General features: G+C 45.0%; 1 protein-coding gene across 2 annotated transcripts in view; it reads right to left on the bottom strand.

Annotated features, from left to right (window-relative positions):
- The window catches only part of ACVR2B (activin A receptor type 2B), a 98,048-nt gene that overhangs the window by 11,985 nt on the left and 62,671 nt on the right, over positions 1-23,392 (bottom strand). For both annotated transcript variants that reach the window (XM_056485617.1, XM_056485618.1), the window contains exons 2-7: positions 11,029-11,236; positions 6,976-7,085; positions 5,161-5,312; positions 2,729-2,872; positions 1,515-1,658; positions 521-669 (exon numbers count right to left, since the gene is read on the bottom strand). In XM_056485617.1, coding sequence (XP_056341592.1) covers positions 521-669; positions 1,515-1,658; positions 2,729-2,872; positions 5,161-5,312; positions 6,976-7,085; positions 11,029-11,236 — 907 coding nt within the window. The remainder of the gene's footprint in view (positions 1-520; positions 670-1,514; positions 1,659-2,728; positions 2,873-5,160; positions 5,313-6,975; positions 7,086-11,028; positions 11,237-23,392) is intronic.

The raw sequence follows: 23,392 nt of genomic DNA, 5'->3' as shown, positions 1-23,392 counted from the left end.
TTATAACACCCTGGAATGATTAAGGCTTTATAAAACTACAGGGAAGAGTAACTAGCAGCCATTTCCTGCATTTCCACAGTTTCTTCATTTTTTTTACCTAATGATCAAAGGCTCTGTGGGAAGACACACAGTGGAATTATCAGTCTAAAGCAGGGAAAAATAAGGCCCAGCTCCTGGTACAGCCATAAAAATACACAGATCACAATGTGATGATATTATCAAGCCAAGTCCTTTGAAAGAGTGGTTCTGCAGCAACCAGAATTCCCTTCCCACCAGAAAGCAAGAGTTGATGGAAGGAGGCAAGCCCCTACTTTTTAGATATTCCCCATCAGCCACTACCAACATTGTTATTTCACAGGCAAGACACTAACTTGCCCCTCACCATTTTATATGTGGTAAAAAAAATTCCTGTCTTAGCACAGGGTTTGCTGGGATAAAAGGCCTTTAATTCCTAAAAGCACAACTTGCTCCTCCATTCAACAGCATCATTTCAAAGACAGTGTCAACAAAGAGGCTTTACCTGTGTGCTATGGCAGGTTTGTGTCCTTCACCTTTGCACCAGGGAACATCTTCATGAAGGTAGGACAAGCCACGGGCCATTGTTTCTGCAACATGGCAGAGCTCATTCCAGCTGATAATGTTGCCCTTCAGGTAATCTGTCAGAGAACCCTGCAGAACAGGACATTGTCAGCTCTTAATCCTAGACCCCTCTACGTGACAGATGTGCCAACTCATCATTTAGAGAATAGTTTAGAGAGTGCTTGAAAAACTGAGCCTTCATTGAATTTGGGGGGAGGAGAGGAGGGGGGAATCACTAGTGAAAGTTTAAAAAAAGAACTAAAAATCAGAAGTGTCCATGAGTTTTCAACTTTTGACAGCACAGACCTCCTGATGTCTACTTATCTGCCAGGGAAGGGGAGGAAAGTAAGAAAGGGTAAAAATCATCTTTAACCAGAGCAATTCTTCTAAGCTCAGCAAGGGGAAAGCCTTCCATGCAAGATAGAGCATTGTATCAGAGTGTGGCAATGACTGACTCAAGTAGACCTTGGGTTTAGCAGGGGGATAACTGCTGGCCCAACCCAGATTTGCACGTTTGTTTTAAGTGTCAGTCATGCTTGATGACTAAAGCAATCCATGGAGTGGGACATGTGCCCCAAGCCTCAAAAGCAAACATGGAGCCCATGTGCAAGGGGCAAGCTGGGTCTGTGAGATCTGTTCCCATGGGGCTCATCTGTGCACACCAGGAGATGGTGACCACCACAGATGTGAGCTGTGGCCTTAAGTGCCTCTCTCCCTTCCTAAACCCCACTTTTATTAATCCTCTGATTGTGTAGGAAAGCCATGAAAATGAAAGGAAGGGCCTTTGAAGAGGGGGAACAGGAGCACTTTGCTACCACAGAGTCAGTCACAGCCCACCAGGAACAGACTGGATAGATAACAGGGATTATAATCCTGCTGTATCACAGCCACCTCCTTCTCTGCCTTCCCAAAATGTGCATGCAATGATACATTACCTTGTCATGGAAAGCTGTGATCAGCCAGAGCTCTGTCTCCAGGTTTGTCCCCCTTTTCTCTGCTGCGATAAATTGCAAAAGGTTTTCATGCTTCATGCCAGGAGTGTTGAAAATCTCCCTCTCACTCTGCCAAGATTGCTTATCCTGAAGCAGGGAGAAATGCACCATCAAAGATCATGCTTCCCTTTAAAGCAAACAGCTCCTTCAGTTCAGTCAGAGCTGCTTACACTCTAAAAATCATGCTCCAGTGTTAGGATGTGATGCATCCCTTCAAAAGGAGGCTGTTTTCCCTAAAGAAGAAAGTTGCTGTCCTCAATCTCCCCTCTCCAAAATTATCCTCAGCTGTTCCTAAAGGACATGTGTGGGGAGTGGAGAGGAAGCCAAACTCAACCTTACTGAGAAATAAGATTTTGCAAGATTTCCTAAGGATACTTGCAAGAAGAAAGCCTGTGCATACAGCACCCAGGATCAGCCTTGTCCTGTAATTGCTGCAATTGCAAAATCTAATCTAGGCTCTACTGAATATTTACTACAGCTGGCTTGGACAGGAGATGTGCAGATCTCCTTTAGCAATGCTATGACAACAAATACAAGGTGAAAAAGTAATGAGGGAGACAGCAGAGGAGCACAAAGATGTTTTAGTCATTTTTCTTTCACTTGACTTTCCATTGCTTTACTCTTTTGATCTGCAATTCCTAGAGAATCAAGGCAGGAGTGTTCAGAGGTTTCCTGGAGCAGAAGGCAGGAGCTGACAGAAACACTGCAGTGCAATTTGCTTTCACAGCACTGGGTTCTGCCTTTGGAGGCTGTAAACTGCTCACTAGGTTTGGATCCAGATTTACAACCCACCCAGGAGTACACACAGAGCCAGGGCTCTTTGTGTGCACTCTGGGCACCACAGCTGCACCCTGCCTCAATGGATTTGATATATATACAGGCATTTGCAGGGAAGTTAACATACCCTGTAGGTTTCAGAATGTGCTTGGTTTTGCCCTCCTTGCAACAAGTACTACTACAGGAAGCATTTGGTAATGAGATAAACACAGGCAGAAGTGTAGGAAGGAAAGGTCCTTGAACTTTTTCCCCTAGCAGAAGAGCCCAAATGCATCTTTGTTATGATCACAAAACCCATAATCTCCAGGGGCACTTGGAGCATCCCAGCCCTGGTGAGGAAGCCCCTGGCAAGTAAGAACCTAAAGCAGTGTCCCTCTCACCTGGATGGGGAAGATTTTCACTGCTACGTAGTCGTTCATCAGCTGAGCCTTCCACACGCAGCCGAAGCGTCCCCTGGCCTTGATCTCCAAGAGCTGCAGGGGCTTTAGGCCAACCAGGGGGGAAGGGGGTGGTGGGCCAGGATCCTGCACCAGAGAAAAAAACACTGTCACCAGCTGAAGCTGGGCTGTAAAATAAAGGGAGGGGAGGAACTGACAGGCTGCAGATGAGGAAAGAAGCGTGAAGAAGTGAAATTTTATTTAATACTAATTATTTGGGTGCACTGTTTGCAGCAAAAGCAGCATGTAATTCCCAGTCTTGCTTACTCTGTAGGGTATTGGTACAGAACACTTATAACAATCTACACCTCCAAGTGTCACTTTGTGACACTACTGCCTGCCATGCTCTGGGCAAAACCTGAATTCTCCTGAGTTTTCAAAGCAATAGTTATTTTGGGTTGTAAAGCACTGATGTCCTCAAGGCTACCTCCTGCCAAAAGTGGGAATCTTTTGATCTTTGTGACCAGACAGCCAACTACATCTAAAACCTCCCACTGCTCTCCAGTACATTAGCATGCTCCATGCCACCCCAGCCATGGCACGGAGCAGGTCTGTCATACAGATCTCATCTGTTTAAACTCTGCATTTGTCCAGAACAATGTGACCCTGTGTGGGGCTGGAGCTCTGTCCTAGCTGCTTTCAGATGGGAAAGGTTCACAGTATCATAGAATGGTTTGGGTTGGAAGGGAACCTTAGAGAAAATCCAGTTCCAACCCCCCTACCATATGCAGGGACACCTTTCACTACCCCAGATTGCTCAGAGCCCCGTCCAGCCTGGACCTGAACACTCCAGGGATGGGGCAGCCACAACTTCCCTGGGCAACCTGTGTCAGGTCTCACCATCCTGACAGGGAAGAACTTTTTCCTGCTATCTAATCTAAACCTGTTCTCTTTCACTTTTAACCCATTCCCACTTGTCCTGTCACCACATATTCTTGTAAAAAGTCCTTCTTCATCTTTCTTGTGGGCTCCCTTCAGGTACTAGAAAGCTGCAAGTAGATCACTCCAAAGCCTCATGCATCCATTCTCTGAGGGCTCATAAAACCTGAGCTTCATCAGGAAAAACAACTTCTCTCCTCCCACAAAGCTGGCAGGAACTTTATTGTCTCTCAGATCTCTGATGCTCTACAAAGTTGGCTGAAACCAGGCAATGGGTTTGAGGGTTTGGGAGGAAGGGCAGCCACCAAGCAGAGCTGTCTAATTTTCCTTCCCTCAGGTCTCTCAGACATGGTGGTAACCCCACCTAAACCATTCAGTCTGACACTTCCATGTGATGCCTTAAGTTTTTCTGTTCTGCTTGGGTCTGCTTTTCAGTTGTGCTTGGGTGGTGAAGACAAAACTGTCCTACTCCAGCAGAAGACTCAAGGACAATCTCTTCAAACTTCAGGCCCTAAACATAAACAAAGTGAAAAGAGGAGGGCAGGCAAGCAAACAAGCAAGCTAGAAGGATGAAACTTCATGATTTGAGGCTACTAATTGGACAGTTGACTCCTGCATGCAAATGGACTAAAAGCTATAAAAATGTGTGGCCAAACTCTCTTTTGCTTCCATCTTGGAGCTACCTGGGCAGGGGCCATGACTGTGGCACTGCTACTGACAGGGTGAGGCCCTCAATAAATATCCATTTTATTCCCCTTAACTCTGTCTAGCCTCTGTTCCAGGTCCTCTAGGCATCACATGGAGGCCAACTGTGCCACCAGCTTCAAAAAGCAGTGAAGAAGAGTTAGGCCATGTCTTAGGTTACAATGTAAAGATGGGCCCAAAAGTCTGTATTCTATCACTGCCTGCTGAAACCAAGTGGGGCAGTGATCCTTATCTCTGTGGAAGATATCCTCTGCTAATGGGCCATGAGTTAAAAACCAGCTGGGGCAATGTTCTTTATCTTTCCCAAGACCCATCCTTCCTCCAGGAGATATTTCCTGTTAATGGGCCTTTGAGTCCCAGTGCATGACTGATAAAATTACATCATCCCACTGGGAGATGCTCCAGCCAGGGGGAGGAGCCAAGCCTTTCCTACCCAGATAAAAACTGAGATTTGGAACACCAAAGCAGCCCTTACCCACTGGTTTCCAGAGGACAAGAGCTACCAGGATGACTGCCAGGATTTCTACAGGATCACTGCCTTGAGAAGACCAGTTCATCTGGACTGCTACCACCACCCTAACCAGCGGGGTGTCAGGTTGTATTCTGGCTCTGCCAGTGGTTTTCCTTTTGTTTTATTGCACGTATTTTATTTTTGTCTTTCCTCCTATTAAATTGTATTTCTGACTTGGAGTCTTTCACTGGTTTTGCTTTCCAAACCATCACAGGCCAGCTGAAGAGAGTGAAGCAGAAGCAGGTGTGAGCTGCCCCAAAGCAAGGGGAGCTTGCCTCACCTCGATGATGTCCACGTGGCCGTAGGGCGGCTTGCGGTGCCGGTACATCCAGAACGCCAGCAGGATGGCCACGGACAGCACGGCGATGGGCAGCAGCGAGTACACCAGGATGTTCAGCAGCGACGGCGGTGGCGGCGGCGGCTCGTAGATGACTGTGAGGAAAGAGAGAAAAGCACCTTCAGCACATCCAGAGCTGACCAAACCCCTTCTGCCCCTCCACTCCAAAGCTGACAATGCTGGCTGGCATGTCCCATCACACCAGCAGTGTTCATAAGGCTCCATGGTTTTCTCCTCTTCTCTTCTCTTCTCTTCTCTTCTCTTCTCTTCTCTTCTCTTCTCTTCTCTTCTCTTCTCTTCTCTTCTCTTCTCTTCTCTTCTCTTCTCTTCTCTTCTCTTCTCTTCTCTTCTCTTCTCTTCTCTTCTCTTCTCTTCTCTTCTCTTCTCTTCTCTTCTCGTTAATAATGGAGCAACAATGGCCCAAACCACACTTTGCAAGCTGAGCCTCCATCTGACCTTTATTTAAGATGGGTATTTCTTGTTGGGATACATAAAAGCAGAACATTTCCTCCTCTTAACCCTTCCAAATGCATTAAGAGAGCACAAAATCCCTTGCAGCGTTGCTTTACCTTTCACAGTGATTGACAAGTTGTCAGTTTTTAGTAAAATGCTGCCGGAGCCACAATCAAATGCACTATTCCCACAGTAGTTCTTGTTCCAAATTACATCAGTGCAGTTGAGACACAAACAATGGGAATACTAAATGGAGCCATGTTGCTATGTTGGAGACAGGGAAGGAAAAAATAGCAAGACTTGCCAAATTAAACAAAAAACTGTGAGAGAAAGAATATTTGCTACTAGGTTGCTACGGGTACGTTAATAACAGGAGATAATATAACCCATGTAAACAATTAAAAACCTATCAGGACAGCCCAGGAAAATCTGATAAAGGTCTATTGGAACATCTCAGTAAATGCAGCTAGTTCAAATCAATCTAAGGAAAAGATTCACCTGTTTTAATAATTTTTATTGAATGATACTTGAAAAAGTATACAGCTTAAAGAATCATTGTTTTTCTATTAGCCTTTGAAGAAGGTCCTGCTATTACTTTTCTTCCTTGATGCATATCCACAGACCCTGAAAGGTAGCACACACCCTTTCCCTTTAATCCCCAGACCAACAAAACAGAATCAAATGCAAAAATCCCAAGGTAACTGGAGACTCATGACCTATGGATTTAATGAGGCAGGAGTCAAACACCTTTTAAGAGTTTGAGGCTCAAACTATGCTATATAAGTGACTCTGCCCTCTTCCCCTTGTGTGGGATTTTGTTTTGTAACATCCCACAGTGAACTGTCCACCATAAAGAAAACCTAACCCCTACTGATGGTATCCAAAGTGTACAGCTTTAGCCATAGAGAAACAACCTCAAAAGCACTATTCTTAAATAACAGTAGCAAAAGGATTTCTGACTTCATAACCAAAACATCCAAAAATTCAATGTTGACATGAAGCTGAATCAGAGGAGGTTTAGGACAAATATTAGGAAAAGGTTCTTCACCCAGAGGGTGGTTGGGCACTGGAACAGGCTCCCCACAAAATAGTGACAGCACTAAGCTCAGAGCTCAGGGGGCATTTGCAAAACCCTCCCAGGGACGTGTTGTGAATGTTGGGGGTTTCCTGTCCAGAGCCAGGAGTTGGACTCGATGATCCTTGTGGGTCCCTCCCAATTCAGGACATTCTATGGTTTCTGTTAAAGTCCTTGGATACTGGCTCTAGAGGAAGAGACCCCAACTCCCCATCCTCCCAGGCACTCACCTTCTGGGCCGGTGACTTCAGGCAAATGGGTAAATTTCTCATTGCAGTAGTTGCCCTCGCAGCAGCAGAAAAACACCTGAGGGTTTTCTTCTGTGGCTACACACTCCTGCCTGTGCCAGGGAGGGACAGACATGGAATGAAGGGGAGAGAAAAACATTGTCAGCAACTCCTTCCTCTTGTCTTTGGGAGCCAACCTGCCCCAAATTGTCTTCTCCACACACCTTTCCCTGCAGCTGCACTGCACGGATCAGCAGACTCCACTTACAGAAAACAACTTGGCACTCAAATACCCCAGTGGATAGCAAAGACCCTTGAAAAGACTGCAAAGGAAACAAATGCTTCCATATGCACTGAGGGCATTAGCTGGTGAGTAATAAATAACAGCCACTGCTGCTAACAGAATGAGAAGGAGAAAAACGACAGAGAGACTCCTGAGTCCCTGAACAGTGACTTTCCCACAGCCCATATGAATGCTGCCAGGGCAGAGAAATATTTGATCATGCAATTAAGGATTGTGCCATAAAGCAGCCATGACAAGGGCTGAGCTAAGGCTGCATCACCAGCTCTGCACGCTTGAAGGGCACCAGACAGCAGAGCCACAGCCCTGCTGCAGCAGGAGGCAGCTGCAGCTCTGAGACATGCAGTGATAGCTCAAGGTAATGACTTTAAACTGAAATACAACAGGTTTAGGCTGGATTTTAGGTTCTCTCTTTTCTGTGAGGGTAGTGAGGCATTTGGTACAGAGAAGCTGGGGATGCTTCATCCCTGGAAGTGTTACAAGGTTGGGTTGGATGGGACTTGGATCATCCTTGGTCCTGTGGAATGTATCTCTTCCCATGGCAGGGAGTTGGAACTGGATGATCTTTAAAAGTCCCTTCCAGCCCTAACCATTTGAGGATCCTATGATTCTCATTTTGGTTCTGGGGTTTTTAAGTTTAGTTTTCAATCGCCATCTCCTCCATAAAAAGGTTATTTCTGCCCAAAAACCTTTAAGAAAATCAGTTTGCAGCTCTCATTTTCTGCCTTTGCCTCTAATCCAGGTACTGCTACAGCTTTCCCAGCATTGAGATTTCCTTCCACATTGTGCAAGGCCTTAGGGGACTTCCATGGATCAAACCAACTCCACTTCCACACATCCTCCCTCTCCCCACAGATCAATGCCAAAAGAGATGTGCAGTGATTTTTGCAGTACTCTAGCTGTCATTTCTTTCTGTTTCTTAAATGCTGCTTCCCTTCCCTGCCACCTTTTGCTGTGCTATGCTCTGCTTTTAGTTATTAGGCTTGCAGAGCTGCTCTCCACAGAGAACTGTATCAAACTATTTCCTGAAGCCCAGCTAAATTATATGCATAACTTCCTTCCCTCGACCACTTGGAGGAAGTAGCAAAACAATCATATGTGTTTGACATTATTACTCATTTCTGAACCCATGCCAAGCCTCTCTTTCTGTGTTATCACTGACATAATGCCACGAGAAGAATGGAAAGGGCTCTCTTCAGTCTTAGCACTGGGTAGTTTTCAATGTTTTAGTGACTTTGGGGGAAAAAAACCAGGTATACCAAACTGTCTCCTCCAAGGTCTCAGCTAGGAAGCACTTGGTTTATTTTTCAGGCTCTCATTTTTTTCATCTTCAAAGCAAGAAAGCAGCCATTTGACTTATTCAAATGAACAAAGATGTTTCAACAAGTTAAACAACGTTTCCAGATGCTTTTTCATGAAATCAGATAACAAGCCCTTTGGATTCAACTGCATAGTGTTGGAGCCTTCAATAGAAAACACATCCTTTGCTAAATCTGTTGGTTAAAAAATCAAGCTAATGAGTGAAAACAGCCTGCTCCACATCTGCAATTCATTATCCCTGTCTCTGAGTGAAGCCATCCAGGTATGTCTGACACGTTACACTCAGCAAATATTACAACTGAGACAGTGGGAGAGAATGACACATTTTTCTGTGGCAGTGAGGGCAGGTTTTGGAGTGGTTCATGTTCTCTGCAGGGGAATGTGAACATGACCTCTCTGGCAGGGCTGTGTAAATAAACGAGAGCACACAAGTCGATTTTTAAACACTACCTTTTTCCTATAACCTTAAACGTACATGTGCCACGTTCTTGTTTCCTCAAGATAAAGAACAGGGTAAGGAGCCATCCCCCTCAACATCCCAACCCTGGCACTCCAAAATTTTTCCACATTCTGGTGACAAAAAGGAGGTAGAGCTCAGCACATCCCAGTGCTCCTAAAGCAGCTGCAGCAGCAGCAGGACAGGACCATGCCCTGCATCCAGGGAGGCACAACACAGGTGCATCTGCCAAGGCTGCTCCCAGAAATTCAGCATCCAAAGGTGCCACAGAGGGCATCAGCACAGCAGCACTGATGGAAAAATCATCTTCTTAGCCATTTTTGACACCTTGGGATGCAACACTGCCCGCATGGAAGTCTGTCAAGGGCACTCAAGGGAAGGGAAATAATGAAAAGGACTGCATTTAAACAGGTTTTATTCCTTTATATAATTAAAGCTAACCTTTATTTCAAATGTTGCTTTTGATACTTGTACTGTTTTTTAATTCTCAGAAGCTCTTTTAGCTTTGCCCTGGAACTTATGGCTTTGAAAAGCCAGGCAATGGAATACTGGATGTTCAATTCTAGGGCTGCAAAAGGCTGGTGAGGAGCCCTGGAAACTTTTTACCATTGTAACAGAACAACACATTATGACAAAGTTTAAGAACCACTACATCCCTGCAGAGACACTCAGTGACAATACAAGTGTCACTGGATACGAGAGCAGGCACTGAAAGGAGAAATCTGTTTACAGTAAACACTTCTGTTGGAAGTAGGAAACTACAGTGACCTTCTGTTCTCAGAAGAATCGGCATTAAGATGACTAATGGGCCAAGGAGGATTGATTTATTGGGAAAGAACAAAAATTTAACTATATATAGAGCCTGGCTACTCAATTGGCAAGGGAATAGGTGTGGTAGGAAAGCAACTCCGGAGCTAATAATAGAACAAAGATGAGGAACAACTTACAGTCGAGATAAGCCAAGACAACAGGCACAAAAGCAGGGGAAGTGTACAGCACCAAAGGGAGAAAGAAAACACTGCAGCCATGGGACAAATCCAGTTCCAGCTTAACCCCACAACTCAGCACTTGATCTTCCTAAAACTTTCAGAATAAGACACTACAAAGATGCACAACTGAGAATTTCACAGAGGTGAGATCGACCTCCATCGCTGTTGTATCAAGGGAAATCCTTGAATTTTATGTTGCTAATCCTTATTGAAAGGGCTGGGCTTGGCTTGGTTGGTTGGTCATTGGTTTGGGGGCTTTTTAACAAAAACCCTGAGCTTAGAGCTACTGAACATTGTCCTTTTCAACTGAGAAACTTCATAGGGCTGTTTTCTTTAGCTGTAATTCTTTTCCTCTTTGTAGAATTGCATCAAGGGAAGTGAGAAAAGGCTAGTTAATTTTCCCAGCTATTTAATGAGGCTGGAGCCTTCACACTACAAAATCTCACTCCTTTTCAGCTCACTACAGGCAGTGACACACAAACTAACATTGCTTTTGCTGCCCCACTCTTTCTCCTGGCCCTCCTCTGCACTCAGCCAAAGAACAGTAGAACTTTTTGCAACATCACAAATGCCAGAATATCTCAACCCCTAACCACCCCCAGATATCTGAGCTTTTCTAGACAGCTTCAAATGATTCCAAGTTTGCACTTCTATCACCAAATGCTCCTGGAAGAACATGTTGCTCTTCATTTGATGGTACAGGACAGGTTTTTCAATAAATGCCAGAATTATCAAAGCTTTGCTAGGGAAAAAACAAACAAAACGAAACACAAAACCCCTAAAAGTGACTTTTTGCAGCTTCTATTTAGAAAGTCAAAGCAGGTTAAGGGACAATTCTGAAAGCTGCATTAGCAGCAAAATTAATTGCAGGGGATGCTTTTGCCAATTAACTTGGACTCGCCTTCTTTTCCTCTATGCAAAAAGCCACGAGCTTTTACACTTAGAGGCTGGATTAAACCTGTATTTAGGTGAGCCAGCTGGGCTATTACCTGTCATAGCAGTTGAAGTCATCCAGCCAGCAGCCTTTCTTCACCAGCTCGATGGAGCCCGAGTTGTTTCTCCAGGAGGCGTAGCAGTGCAGCCGCTTGTCCTTCTCGCCCTCGCAGCGCTCCACGCCGCTCTGGTTGGTCTTCTCCAGCTCCCAGTTGGCATTGTAGTAGATGCACTCCCTGGTCTCAGCCTCCCCGTGGCCTGGTCCTGCAAACAAAAACCAAGAACAGTCAGGTAAAGTCAGAAGTAGATCCTGGGAATGGTATGGATCTGTTTTAGGGATTCCCCCGGAGCTGAGCAGCTCAGCAGTGTGAGCTGCAGCACAGTGTGGAGATTATTCTTCTCCTCTGGGGTGAGGAGGGAGATGGAGAGGTCAGCTTTGCCTGAGCTCACACAGGAGCTCATGGTGAAGTCAAGAGCCCAGCTGAGACCTTCTCAGATCTCCTCTGGACAATGCTTCAACCTTAGGATCCCTGAAAGAGGGGATGCACAAGGCAATGCATTGTAATGTCTAACCACAGAATGTCTAATAATGTCTGATGCCTAACCACAGAAACCCTGTTTAGCAAAGACAACCTCCCAGGGTGCTACTTCATGCTTGCTGGGATGTCATGCAGTGGAGTTACTCTCCCCCTCCACCACTACTTTGGGAAACACCACCTAAAAATACAGTTTCTTCCATGGATGTAACTGAGAACAAATATTCATCCTGCACAGGGGGGCCAGGCCAGTGGCCATTCCTCACTTAGATCCCAGTTCAGGCTCAATATGATAAATGCCATGTTTTTAGCTGCATTTGACATGGCTCATGGCGCCTCTCCACCCAAGCAAGACCTTCAGCAACAGAAAATTCTCTTCCCCAACCAATGCTGGCCACCCCAAATGGATGCTTGGCCACCACAGGCAAAGGAGCCTCCACAGCCTGTGGGTCTTCCCTCCTTTAGAGCTTTGTACCAAAGGACTGTGGAGCTCCTGCTGCCCCAAGGAAATAATTCCCCCACAGCCACCATGTGGCAGAACTGAAATATAGTTGCAGACACATCCATTAAAACCAGAGTCAAATAAGGGAACACTGATTTTTGCAGGTGACTTGTTCTGTCCTAAACCTTAGAAAGCCTCTCTTCACCTGGAAATACTCTGCTTTGTGACATCTTGAGGATTAGTTTTAAACAAAATGAAGAATGAAACAAACACATGTCTTGTAAGCAGACAAACACAAAGGGTACCATGAGCCCAGTACCACGATGATTGTGTAAATTCTGAAATGCCCTGCAGCCATCTCTCTTTGGGATTACCCAACCTAAGGCAAGGTCAGGGCTGGCCATTATTTTGATGGATTGCAATCGTGGAAAATGTAGGTATCTCAATAAAAAGTGTTGACAACTGGGTAGAAAACACAAATAGGTCCCACAGGATGGTGAAATGAAGTGCTGTGCTCCCAGAATAGCCAGACCTCTATGAAACCTAGAACTAAGTTTCTAGCTAGAAAACCACAGTTCTGAATAAGCTGGGGGTGATGGGTCCAACCTGCTCCCAATCCCAGCACCTGGACTCAGCAATGGGTGATTTTCATGGCATGGAGCAAACTCATCACACTAGGAAAATCACTTTGCAAACTGCTGAGGTGTTCAATCCTTCAATAACACTTTTCAGAAAGACTGCTTGATCTGCATCATGGGAGAGACTGCAAAGGAGTAGGGGTATGAGAATGTCATAAAGCTGCCTTCTGAAACTGTATTCAATTATATTCAAAGCACACATGGACAAGAGCTCAATTTCAATAGCACCTGCAGGTTTTATCAGCTCTTGCAAAGCTCCATCAGAGTTTTCCTCTGACAAGTTGCTTACAATAATGAAAACAACCTACCAATATCCCTCAACACAGAACAATGTCAATATTGACACTCCTTGTTAAAGCCTTGATATTTGTTCTCTTGATACTTACACCGTGCTTTTTTAGGGCAGATTAAGCATTTTTGCTAAATATTGGTTAAATCAGCAGGAAAGCAAAAGAGCTTTCTCTTGTGTGTGGGGGTGGAGGGCGATATCTTTTTACTTACCAATGAAAAAATAAATATCTTAACTGCATAGAATCATAGAATGGTTTGGGTTGGAAAGGACTTTTAAAGGTCATCTAGTCCAATATCCCTGCAATAAGCAGGGACATCTTTAACTAGACCAGGTTGCTCAAAGGCCCACCCAACCTGACCTTGAATACTTCTAGAGTCACCACCTCTGTGAAAACCTGGGCTAGACTTTCACCACCATCATTGTAATAAGTCACATGCCTTCCAGCTGGTACCTGACACTTAATCCTCACTTATCATCTTCTGCTCCACTCCTGGTAATACATTTTGTAATATCATTTTTATCATCCCAAACTGAATATCACTTTTGATCAAGAGGGAAATTTCCCCTCCCTCCCCAGCTCTGTCTCCCAGAAAGCAGGAAGGTTTAATGAACCATTTCACTGGAAAGCAGCCTCAAAATCTAATTCTAGCTCAGCCACCATCAGCTGCAACCTCAAGCAATATTGTGCAGCCTCTGTTTTCTCCACCATAAATGACAGCCAGTGCACAGAGCCGAGGTGAGATTTGATATTTCCACTGTGCTTTGGAAAGGGAATGTTGAAAAGATGTGAAGCAGGAGCTGTATCAGCTCTGGGACCAGCAAACCAAGGCTGCTAAATCCTGTGTTGAGCCCAGGCTCCCTTCCCCCAAGACAGTTGTCTTTTCTGGAACAAGTTTCAGCTGAAGACTAAGAGCTGCTTGCAAACACGCAAACCCAACTCTGCAAACAGCAACCACGCCAGGAAAAAAGGCCTTTCCCAGCTCTCCCCCCTGCTGTCAAAGTTTAGATGATTTGAATAAAAACATGCATAAAGTTTTAGATGACTAAATAGATGTATGCTTTCTTTATAACAGCTCCTAAGGATGCTTGCATTAAGAAGACACTTTAAAAACCTGCGTGTTTGTTACCTGCTTTCAGATCTCTTTAAAAGCCATTTGGTAGGATCCCCGCCCTGCTGGGTGCTCACACTGCAGGAAACCCTTCTGTTTGTACCCAAGATGGTCTCAGCAGGAAGGGGCATGGCTCCAGGTCTGGGTATTAATTTACCTGCTGCTTTAGCTCATCAAGAAACACTCACACCTTGCTCTGTAATGGATCATGCAGAGACCAAAGTTTGCAGCTAACTGCCTGTTCTGCACTCGCTGTGGTAAAACCCTGCCTGAACAGAGGGAGGGGGAGTCAAAACAGGGGCTTGTCCCTTTGGGGGAGAAAAGTGTGACTAAGACAGGGAAATCTGAGCTTTGCTCATCCATCCCCAGGGACCTGTGTAGCTTTTCCTGCCTACTCTTCCCCCCTTGGGCAATGGATACCCCCAAGTGCTGTAGGTCTGTAAGAAACACTGGGCTGGACATTGGGTAATGGTTTTAAACTGAAACAAAAATTAGATTTGATATAAGGATGAAGTATTTTTCTCAATGAAGGTGATAAAACACTGAAACAGGTTGCCCAGGGAGGTGGTAGATGCCTCATTTCTGGAAACATTCATGATCAGGTTGGACAGAGCTCTGAGGAACTTGATATTGTTGAAGATTTCTCTGCTGACTGCAGGGGAGTTGGACAAGATGCCCTTTAAAGGTCCCTGCCAGCCCCAACTATTCTGTGATTCTGTCAAGTGACAAAGACATGGATAACATGTCCTGCTTCTCATTTCAAGCTGCAGGAAGGATCAGAGGGTGTTGCCCAGGATGTGTGCAGGAAGCACTGGACACAGCTGATGCATCAGCACGAGGATTTGACTGGGCTCCCCTGTGGCCCCAGCAGTACAGCCTGGCTCAAGAGAAGTGTTGTACCAAACTTGAGCATCTGACAGGAGTCACACTGTTAGTTTTGGCCAAAAGGGCCTTTCCTGAAGCAAAAGTCTTTCAGTGCAGTCACAGATCACAGCATGAGACAGATTAAAGGGGTTGTGTCCCCAAAGTCCTGGTTATGTCCCCACAGTCCTGCTCTCCCTGCTCTCCCTCTCCTCACTCTTGTCATCTATCTCATAGCAGCCTTGGTACATAGGAAAGCTCCTGAGCTCCTTTGGTGGCACTGCCTGGCAACATCCTGCTCATGTGGGATGGAAAATAAACACCCCAGAGAACTGCTTAGCATTTGTCAGAAAATCAATGAGACTTGGGTGCAATGAGATCTAAAACCTTTGCTGAGCAAGTGCTCGAAGATTGCTCTTGGAACCTGGTCACATTCATTGGGCTCCCATTCCTCTCCTGCCTATTCCACCAGCCACAACACAAAATTTGGGAGAAAAAGCTGCAAAGCAGAAGCATGGATGTGGGGCAGGAGCATGGACATGGGGCAGGAGCATCCCCAACACTGCATCCCGCTCTCATTCCCAGCTCTCTCATGGAAAAGAGCCTCGTGTCAGCAGGCAGACAAAAACAATCAACTTTTTAATACCACAATCCACAAATAGTCATTTAAGTGATAAAGCCTGAAGTCCTGTTTGAAATCAAACCCTAAGGAAGAATCAGGCTTTGCAGGAGCAGATGGGCTTCTGGCATCCCACTGCACCCACCCAGCGCTTCGGGGATGTGAGAAACGACGCTCACCTTTTAAAATTTCAAAAGGTTTATTAAACTTTAACAAAATACAACAGAAGGACTGAATAAGGAAACATTTCAGCACTGGGAGCCGTCTTGACTAGCAGCCACGTGCTTGCCTACAAATGGGTGCTCTGCCTTTTATACCCTTGGTGCCTCCCAAAACCTTGTGAGTCAGGTTCCATCCTTTGGTGGAGATCACTTTCTTACAACTTGACTGGAGGGAAGGTGCTGCCATGCTGTGCCTCCTAGGAGCAAGCCTGCCCTCCTCCCAAATGCCCCAACTGCCCAGGCTGCCCAGTGGCAACAGTACAAGGGGGAGGGGAAAGAGGATTATGGGGAGAACATACTAAAATAATACATAATTATACATCTATAAAGCTTCTCTTAACATACACATAATGTTCACCCCTTAATTGTGAGAGCCAGCCATTGCATTACCCATCTATAACAGCCACGATGCAGTGTGGCTTGTCCTTGAACAAAAGCATCACAGAAATACCTTTACACAAAATACCAAGCCCAAATAACTCCCACACATCACACAGGCAGAGGGAGGCTACTCACCATCACCCACTTTTGGGGTGGAAATCAACTTTTTGACCTCAGGCCGGAGTGACTGTCATTATGCTGATTCCCCTGGGTCAATTTTCTGCTCCAAATGACTGAAGAATCACTAGGTTTTTGCCAAGCAAGGCCCCCAGCACCCATCTGAGGCACATAATGATGGGAAGAGCAGTCGAGGCACCATGCGACATGGGGAGACCTCTCGCCTCTACTTGGGAGTTGCAAGGCACAGAGGGAGCTCATTAAAAAAAGATCCTTGTGAACTGAAGGACTTCAGCTTGCTGAGACATGGGACCTTGCTGCTGATCTGAGACTAAACCCTGCTCTCCTAATTTGGAGTCGCTGACAGATCACCAAGGCTGTATCATTATCCAACAGCTTCTAAATTATAGCCAAGATCCAGTGTAGCTACTCCTGGTCTAGGTGTTAGCAGTTGCCAGGCTCCTAACTCATAATTAGATACATAGGGAATATCTTCCCCAAGGCTGAAGGCTGCTATAAATCTCAGCTCTTTATCTCTGCCTGTCCCCTTTTGAAAACCTAAAATGAAAGTATATACGAAAAGATGGGATGTGTCAAAATAGTCTGCATAAACACTGAGTGATTTACCAGACAGTCTGTTTGCCTGACTGTCAAAACCACCGGGCTTTATATATGAAACAGTGTATGCAACTGCAGTTATTTGCAAACACTTCGTTATGTCCCTATATAGCTATTTGTACATGTAATTTTATAATATAAAACGGCTGAGATTGTGCACTGAATTGGGGTAATTGCCCTCTAATTTGGAGGGTAATTGCATGCAGCAATTAAGCAACTGCTGATGCATTCTTGCACGTGTGATTATGGGAGTCGGGCCCTTTGTTTGAGCTTTGGGTTTGCTTTCAAGGGCTCTCCCTCAAACTGTGCCAGGGGTGAGCAGAGCTGGGAATTCAGGGGCTGCTGGGTGCTCACCTTGCAGTGCAGCATCTGCTGGGATGAGCCTCTTCACCCCCTTCCCAGGCTCAAACCCACAGCTGCATTTTGGCACTCCCTGCAATGGGACACCACAATCCCAGCAATTGTGGAGCTCTCTCAGAGGAACTGGAGGGGAGGGAAAGGCAGGGAAAGAGAGCTGTGCCTCCCAGCTCTCCCTCTGCCAGGCACCTGCCCAGAAATCACGTGCAGGACTGCAAATCAAAGAATTCCAAATAGCTGTTGCTAGAAATTCAAAATCAAGCCAGATGAAGGCTTGCAACTGGGAATGTTTGGAAAATGTTGCTCTGGAGAGACCACCCAGTTGCATCTCTACAAAACGAATGTGAGATTTCTAAGTGTTGCTCCAGCACTTATTCCCCAAGCAGGGTGATTTCATTCCTGCTGTACTTAAATAATAGGGGCTAAATACATTTTTAGGCAAAGCATCAAACTCGTGATGACATCTGTGGTTAAGCACGTAACTGCACACGAGGATTTGGAGACTTGTTGCTTTTATCTTCTGTTCTTTCACTAAAGTCTTTAAACAGCAGCTGAAACAGCCCCTGTGACTCTGCAGAGCCTCTCTCTCAAGCCAAAACTTCACTTCCACCTTTGGGGACCTCAATGGGCAGGGTTTGTCCACACAGAGATGCCCCATTCAACCAGGTGGATGCAGGGATGGTTAATTAAAAGCAACTACTATTGCAAAATGCTTTGGTTCTTAAGCCAGATCAGGTAAATCTGGGCTCAGGCAGCATTGAGAAAGCAAAGGTGTAATGCCAAGGGAAGATATTAGTTGGAATTTTGTTTTCTGTCAATAGATTTGGCTTATCCCACAGCAAAAGAGCTCCAAGTTTCTGAGTCAATCAATGGCTGTTAATCTATTATCTCAGCATATATTGCCATGGTAACCTGCAATGATGCCATTGACAACCACTCTCAAAAGGACAGGAGGCTTTAAGTCATTTTCTTTTAAAATTAAAAAAGGAACTTTAATATTAAGAAATACATCCTCCCTGCTCACCAGGGATGACAACTCAGGGCTTCTATATTCACACCATGACTCACACTTCACAGCTTCCACGGACATCTGTGTAGCAACCCCCCTCCCCATATATCTGTTTTTTAACTTGGGTTTAAGTCAGTAAATGATAACAAGGAAATTCTTCCAAAGAATTAGATCTTTATTAGAATTTTCCCCCAAACAGACGGCAAAACCTGTTTTGTAAAATGTAAGGAGTGTGTTTTAGGAGTTATTGCTACCAGCTGGGGGAAAGGATGCAGTAGTGGCTTAATTCTTCTGAATAACTTCCCTGGTATTTTAAGTCAAACAGGGTGGGAAGGAGAAGGACCCAGAGAATGACCTGGAGCATCCCAGCTCCTCACAAGGCACAGAATCAGGCAGATCCTGCAGGGGGAGGATGGAGCTGAGGTGACAGCAAAACTCAGTTGAGTGAAATTCTGAGTGTCCACACACATACATGCACACAGAGCTGGTGAGATCAATCTCCTGGCGCAAAGGGGAGGATCTCTCAGGAAAAGGTTTAGTAAATCATTCCTCTGGCCAGGCAGAATGATCCAAAGAGCTTTGGCCAGGTTGCTGGCTGGCCTGGTTTGCAGCAGGACAGAAATGCTGCCAGCAGTTAATCAATTTTTGGAAGCAGAGCATTTTTGACTTGAACTCAGAGGGTCACTTCTATATTTTATTTAAAGAAGAGATCATTTTAGTTATCCATTAGAAAAATCCTATTTTGTATCATTTCAGTTAAGGACAAAGCCAAAAATGTAATTACATTTCTCCCTTCACATCACTAACTGTATCTGTCTCCCCCAGAAAGGTTTTAGTTCTTTAATAAAACCATCAGGGAGATCAATCAAAAGCATTTAATGCCGTGGTGCTTCTGCAGTTCATGTTTAAATGCACTTTGGGTCACAAACGAGGCAATTTGGACAGCAGAGCTCAAACCAGATTAGTAATAACACACAGAAAAGGTCTAATTCCTAATTTCTTTTTCTTTTTTTGCACAGATACATACTCATCCTCAGCTACACCCAGGAGAATGAAATGAGAACCAAGCCAGCCCCGACAAGCACTAAATCACAGATCCAAAAAGGGCACTGCTGCCCCCGCCTGCCTGGACACAGTGTGGGGTGGAGGAGAGCACGAGGAGCTGCAGATTGCCCACCCAAACTCCCTGCCAGAGCTCTCAGAGCTGCTGCCTGTCCGTGTGTGACCAGCCCTGGGCTGCCACCCTGGGCAGCATCTCTGAAATGATGCTGCTCCATCCCCTCAGTTCATCAGAAGACACTTCCAGGATTCCTTTGCACCACCTTGCTCCACAGAGGAATTCCATGGAGAGGTTGTGTTTTCTCCCCCAGACCACGAGTTTCCAAGCAGGCATATAGTTATTAAGATTATTTTTTCTTGAATTTGAGGTGTGCACTTATAAAAGCATTAAGCAGGCCATTTATTTGGCTTGTAACAGCAGTGACTACACTTTGGCATGAAAAATGGCCCCTTGTGGGCTGAACATTCTGCACACAAGCTACCAAGAAGGTGTCTCAGCAGCCAAACTTTGCAGCTTCTGTAAGGGAAAATATTAGAGCTTAATTGCAAGATTAAGGTATTTCCAACTGCACTCCTGAAAATCAAACAGAGGGCAAGTCTTGACCAGATTCCACAAATCACAAAGTAAAACATGCAGCAATTCTGAAATGACATTTAGAACACTATCATTTGTTCTGTCCCATTCTCCTCGGGGCCAGCGTGGGGTCTCCAAAGCGCAGGGGAGGAGGAAGTGAAATCACCTACGTTCGTAAATATTTTCCCCAAGTTTTCAAAAGCTTTCAAAGCAAGCCTGGAAAATGAATTGCCTTCCAGGCAGAGGAACAAGGGTATGGGAGCATCTCCTTGTGGAGAGCAGAGGTTTAAGGAACAGCAATAATCATGGGGTGATGCCTTTCCCAGTTTTTCATGTGCATCTTCTCCATCCCACTGTCCTCATCATCCTGTGGCACTGCCGCCAGCAGAAATGCTTTTCAGAGCTCCTGATTTTTAAGGTCTTCTCCAGGGAGAGAGTGATGTGTGTCCAACACAGCACAGCACACCTGGCAAGCCACAGAGAGCTTTGGCACCAGAACAGCAGCACCTCAATTCATAATCTACACAGGGTCCTCCGAGATTTACCAGCAGGGACATTTCAAATATGCTTTAAAATGTGCTGAGTCTACTAAGATTGGGCCCCAAGTGCTTTTCTATTGATTCTGCTTGACATTTCCAAATACCACAATTCCAAATTTAATTCACTGGTAATTGGAAAAACTGTAATGCATGTAAATGGACAAGAAGATGTGGGAAGTCCAAAAGGTCAAGCATCAGGAAAACGTGTCCCCAAGAACTAAATGATGCTTGTTTGTGTTCCTGTCACCCTCTTCTTCTTGAATAATCAAAGCTTGGAGTTGAGCAGTTTTCTCAGCAGGATGGAGGAAGAAAAGCAGTAAAAAACCACAACCACTCTAAACCATGGAACCAGTTCAAAAATCACTGTTTTAAACTCCATCACTGACCAGAATTCAAATACACCACAGAGATGAGTCACTTAATCAGCAGATTACACGAGCAAGTGGGAAACTCAAGGAAGAATTAATTTGAAAATGCTCTCAGTAGAAGAACATTATCTCTACCTAGAAATCAGGTTTCTAAGATTACCTTTCTGCTATATCACAACTTCTCCTTGCCAGCCAGATGAAGGAGAGGCAGTGACAGAGAGAAAACCTTACAGATGTCAAACCTCAGTTCCAGCATGATGATGGATGGTTGTTGGCAGGTGCCAACTGGAGTCTCTTCTTCATTGACCTGAGAAAACCAAACTTCTCCTTCAGAGGAACCAAGGGCTTCAGTGACAAGAAATAATGCAGGACCATGCAGGGGATGCTTGCCCAGCTCTTTGCACTGGGTTGATGGTGAACCAAGCTCTTTCGGGCAAAGACCATTCATATGCTATACAAAATACACAATGACAAAATCCCCACATTTCTTCATGTTCTAGAGAATAAAACATGCACATTTTAGCTGCCAGTCTGACCTGCATTCCCCCCAGCACATGAGCAGTCACCAATGGACTGACACACTGTGTTCAGCTCAAAGGGCAAGAACATGATGGAAGTACAAAAAATCACAAGCACAATTTATAGCCACTCTTACTGAAGGACAAGCATCCATTACCACATCCCAAACAGAGATTCCTCCATCCAGCCCACAGCAGGTACATGTGAAAATACCTGATAATTCTTTGGTGCAAGGGATACCTTTTGCATTACACTCTTCACCTTCAGACCATTCAAGGTTTGCAGAAGAAACCACTGATTTTTAAAAAGCTCTTTCCCCTGTGTACACTGGTATTCCAAGAGTTAACAAGCCAGCAGAACCTAGCCTGAAAGAGAAGGAAGGCAGGAAAAAAGCAAGTCTCTGGCCCTTGCAATCACAAACTAGCCTTAAGCCCCCCACCAAAGGAAGTAAAGACATTCCTAAAATTCTTCAAGGATGAGAAGCAAGATGCCAGCCAAATCAGAAGTCCACTTCTCCAGTCTTTATGCTCTTAATGGCAAGTCCCACATGAGCAATTTGAAGAGCCTCTTTTACAATGGAATTTTCTCCCAAGTGGCTATAGCACATTCAGGACTTGCCTCATGTTTACAGAAATGTACCTTTCTCCTTTGGGTCTACTGAAAAAGCTGCTGTCAGCCAACCTGAGGAAGGAATGTAGCACAACCCAATACCCTCATGCAATTTCCAGTGATTGTTTCTGTTACAATAATGAAAGGCACAGAAGAAAGGTCTGGATAACTGTTGTGATTCTCTAAAGACAAGTTATAAAAGAGATGCTGAAGAGATTCTATGTAAAGGGACATGGGGGGAAATAAAGTCACCTATTTCATTTTGGTGACATGCATTAACCAGCATCCAGATCCCACTTTGAAATAAAAATGGTTTTGAGCAGATTGTCTCAGGAAGTTGAAATCCTTGCTGCTTCACAGGTGGGAATAAACTAAATAACAATAAAATAACTGTGCCCTGGGACAGGTCTTTTCCTTCCTGGTTTTCTCACATCCTAGGAAGACTAAAACACTTTGGACCACAGTGTGTACATGAAGTGAAAGAAGAACTTACCCTCCTTCCACATCCAAGCTTTCTGGACTACCTGAGCTCAACAGTTCCTTCTCTTCCAGTTCAACTTTCTATTTGGATTTAGTTCCCATGGTGACCAGGGCTCCAATATTTTATAAAAGAGCACAAAGTAATATTTTAAGTTTCAGCACAGTACTCCTAGTTTCCTGACCTCAGATAGGTGGGGATCTCCACTAGCACCAGCTCTGATGCTGCTTCCACATATTTAGATGCTGATGTATGTGAATAAGGAGAAGGGGGTGCCCTTGTCTGGGCACTTTCAGAGATACCATGAATATTTAGAGGATTTTACCACTGGAAATACAATAAGAATCCAAGACAAGAGAAGGCTCCAGGGAGATCTGACTGCAGCCTACCAAAGTACAAAGAAGGTTTACAAGAAAGGTGGAAGAAAACTTCTTACTGAGGCCTGTAGTGATAGGACAAGGAGAAATGGTTTTTAAATGAAAGATGTTGAGTATAAATCAGGGAGAAATTCTTCCTGTGTGGGTGGTGAGGCACTGCAACAGGTTGCCCAAGAAAATGTGGATGCCCCATCCCTGGAGGTGTTCAAGACCAGTCTGGATGGGATGTGGAACAACCTGGTCAATGGAAGGTGCCCCTGCCCATGACAGGGGGGTTGAAACAAAAGGGTCTTTAAAGGTCCCTTCCAACCCAAATCTTTCAAATACTCCTACATAACCTGTAACATGATCATTTTAGGCTGCAGTCAAACACTTTTCTTTTGCCTCCAGAGCTTCATCAGCAAGATGCAATAATCACTTCTTTTGGTCCATGTGCTTGAGTTGAAGGATGGGAGAGGTGCCTGCAGGAACGTAGACACAGATGACTGGCAGCTATGGAGAGATGAGCAAACTACAACCCTGAACACATCTTTTCACTGCCTGTCCTTGCTCAGATTTACCTGGGGACACAAGCATGCAAACTACTCCCACCTCTCTAATAAAAGGTACTTTATGTAACATTACTGTACACTCCTGCTAATCAGCAGGAACAGAAACAGAAGACATGCCACCAGTAAATTCCATTTTTCACTAAAGA

Source organism: Oenanthe melanoleuca, chromosome 2, assembly GCF_029582105.1.
Source record: "Oenanthe melanoleuca isolate GR-GAL-2019-014 chromosome 2, OMel1.0, whole genome shotgun sequence".
In the NCBI taxonomy this organism is placed as follows: domain Eukaryota; kingdom Metazoa; phylum Chordata; class Aves; order Passeriformes; family Muscicapidae; genus Oenanthe; species Oenanthe melanoleuca.
This window is presented reverse-complemented; position numbering and strand designations above follow the sequence as displayed.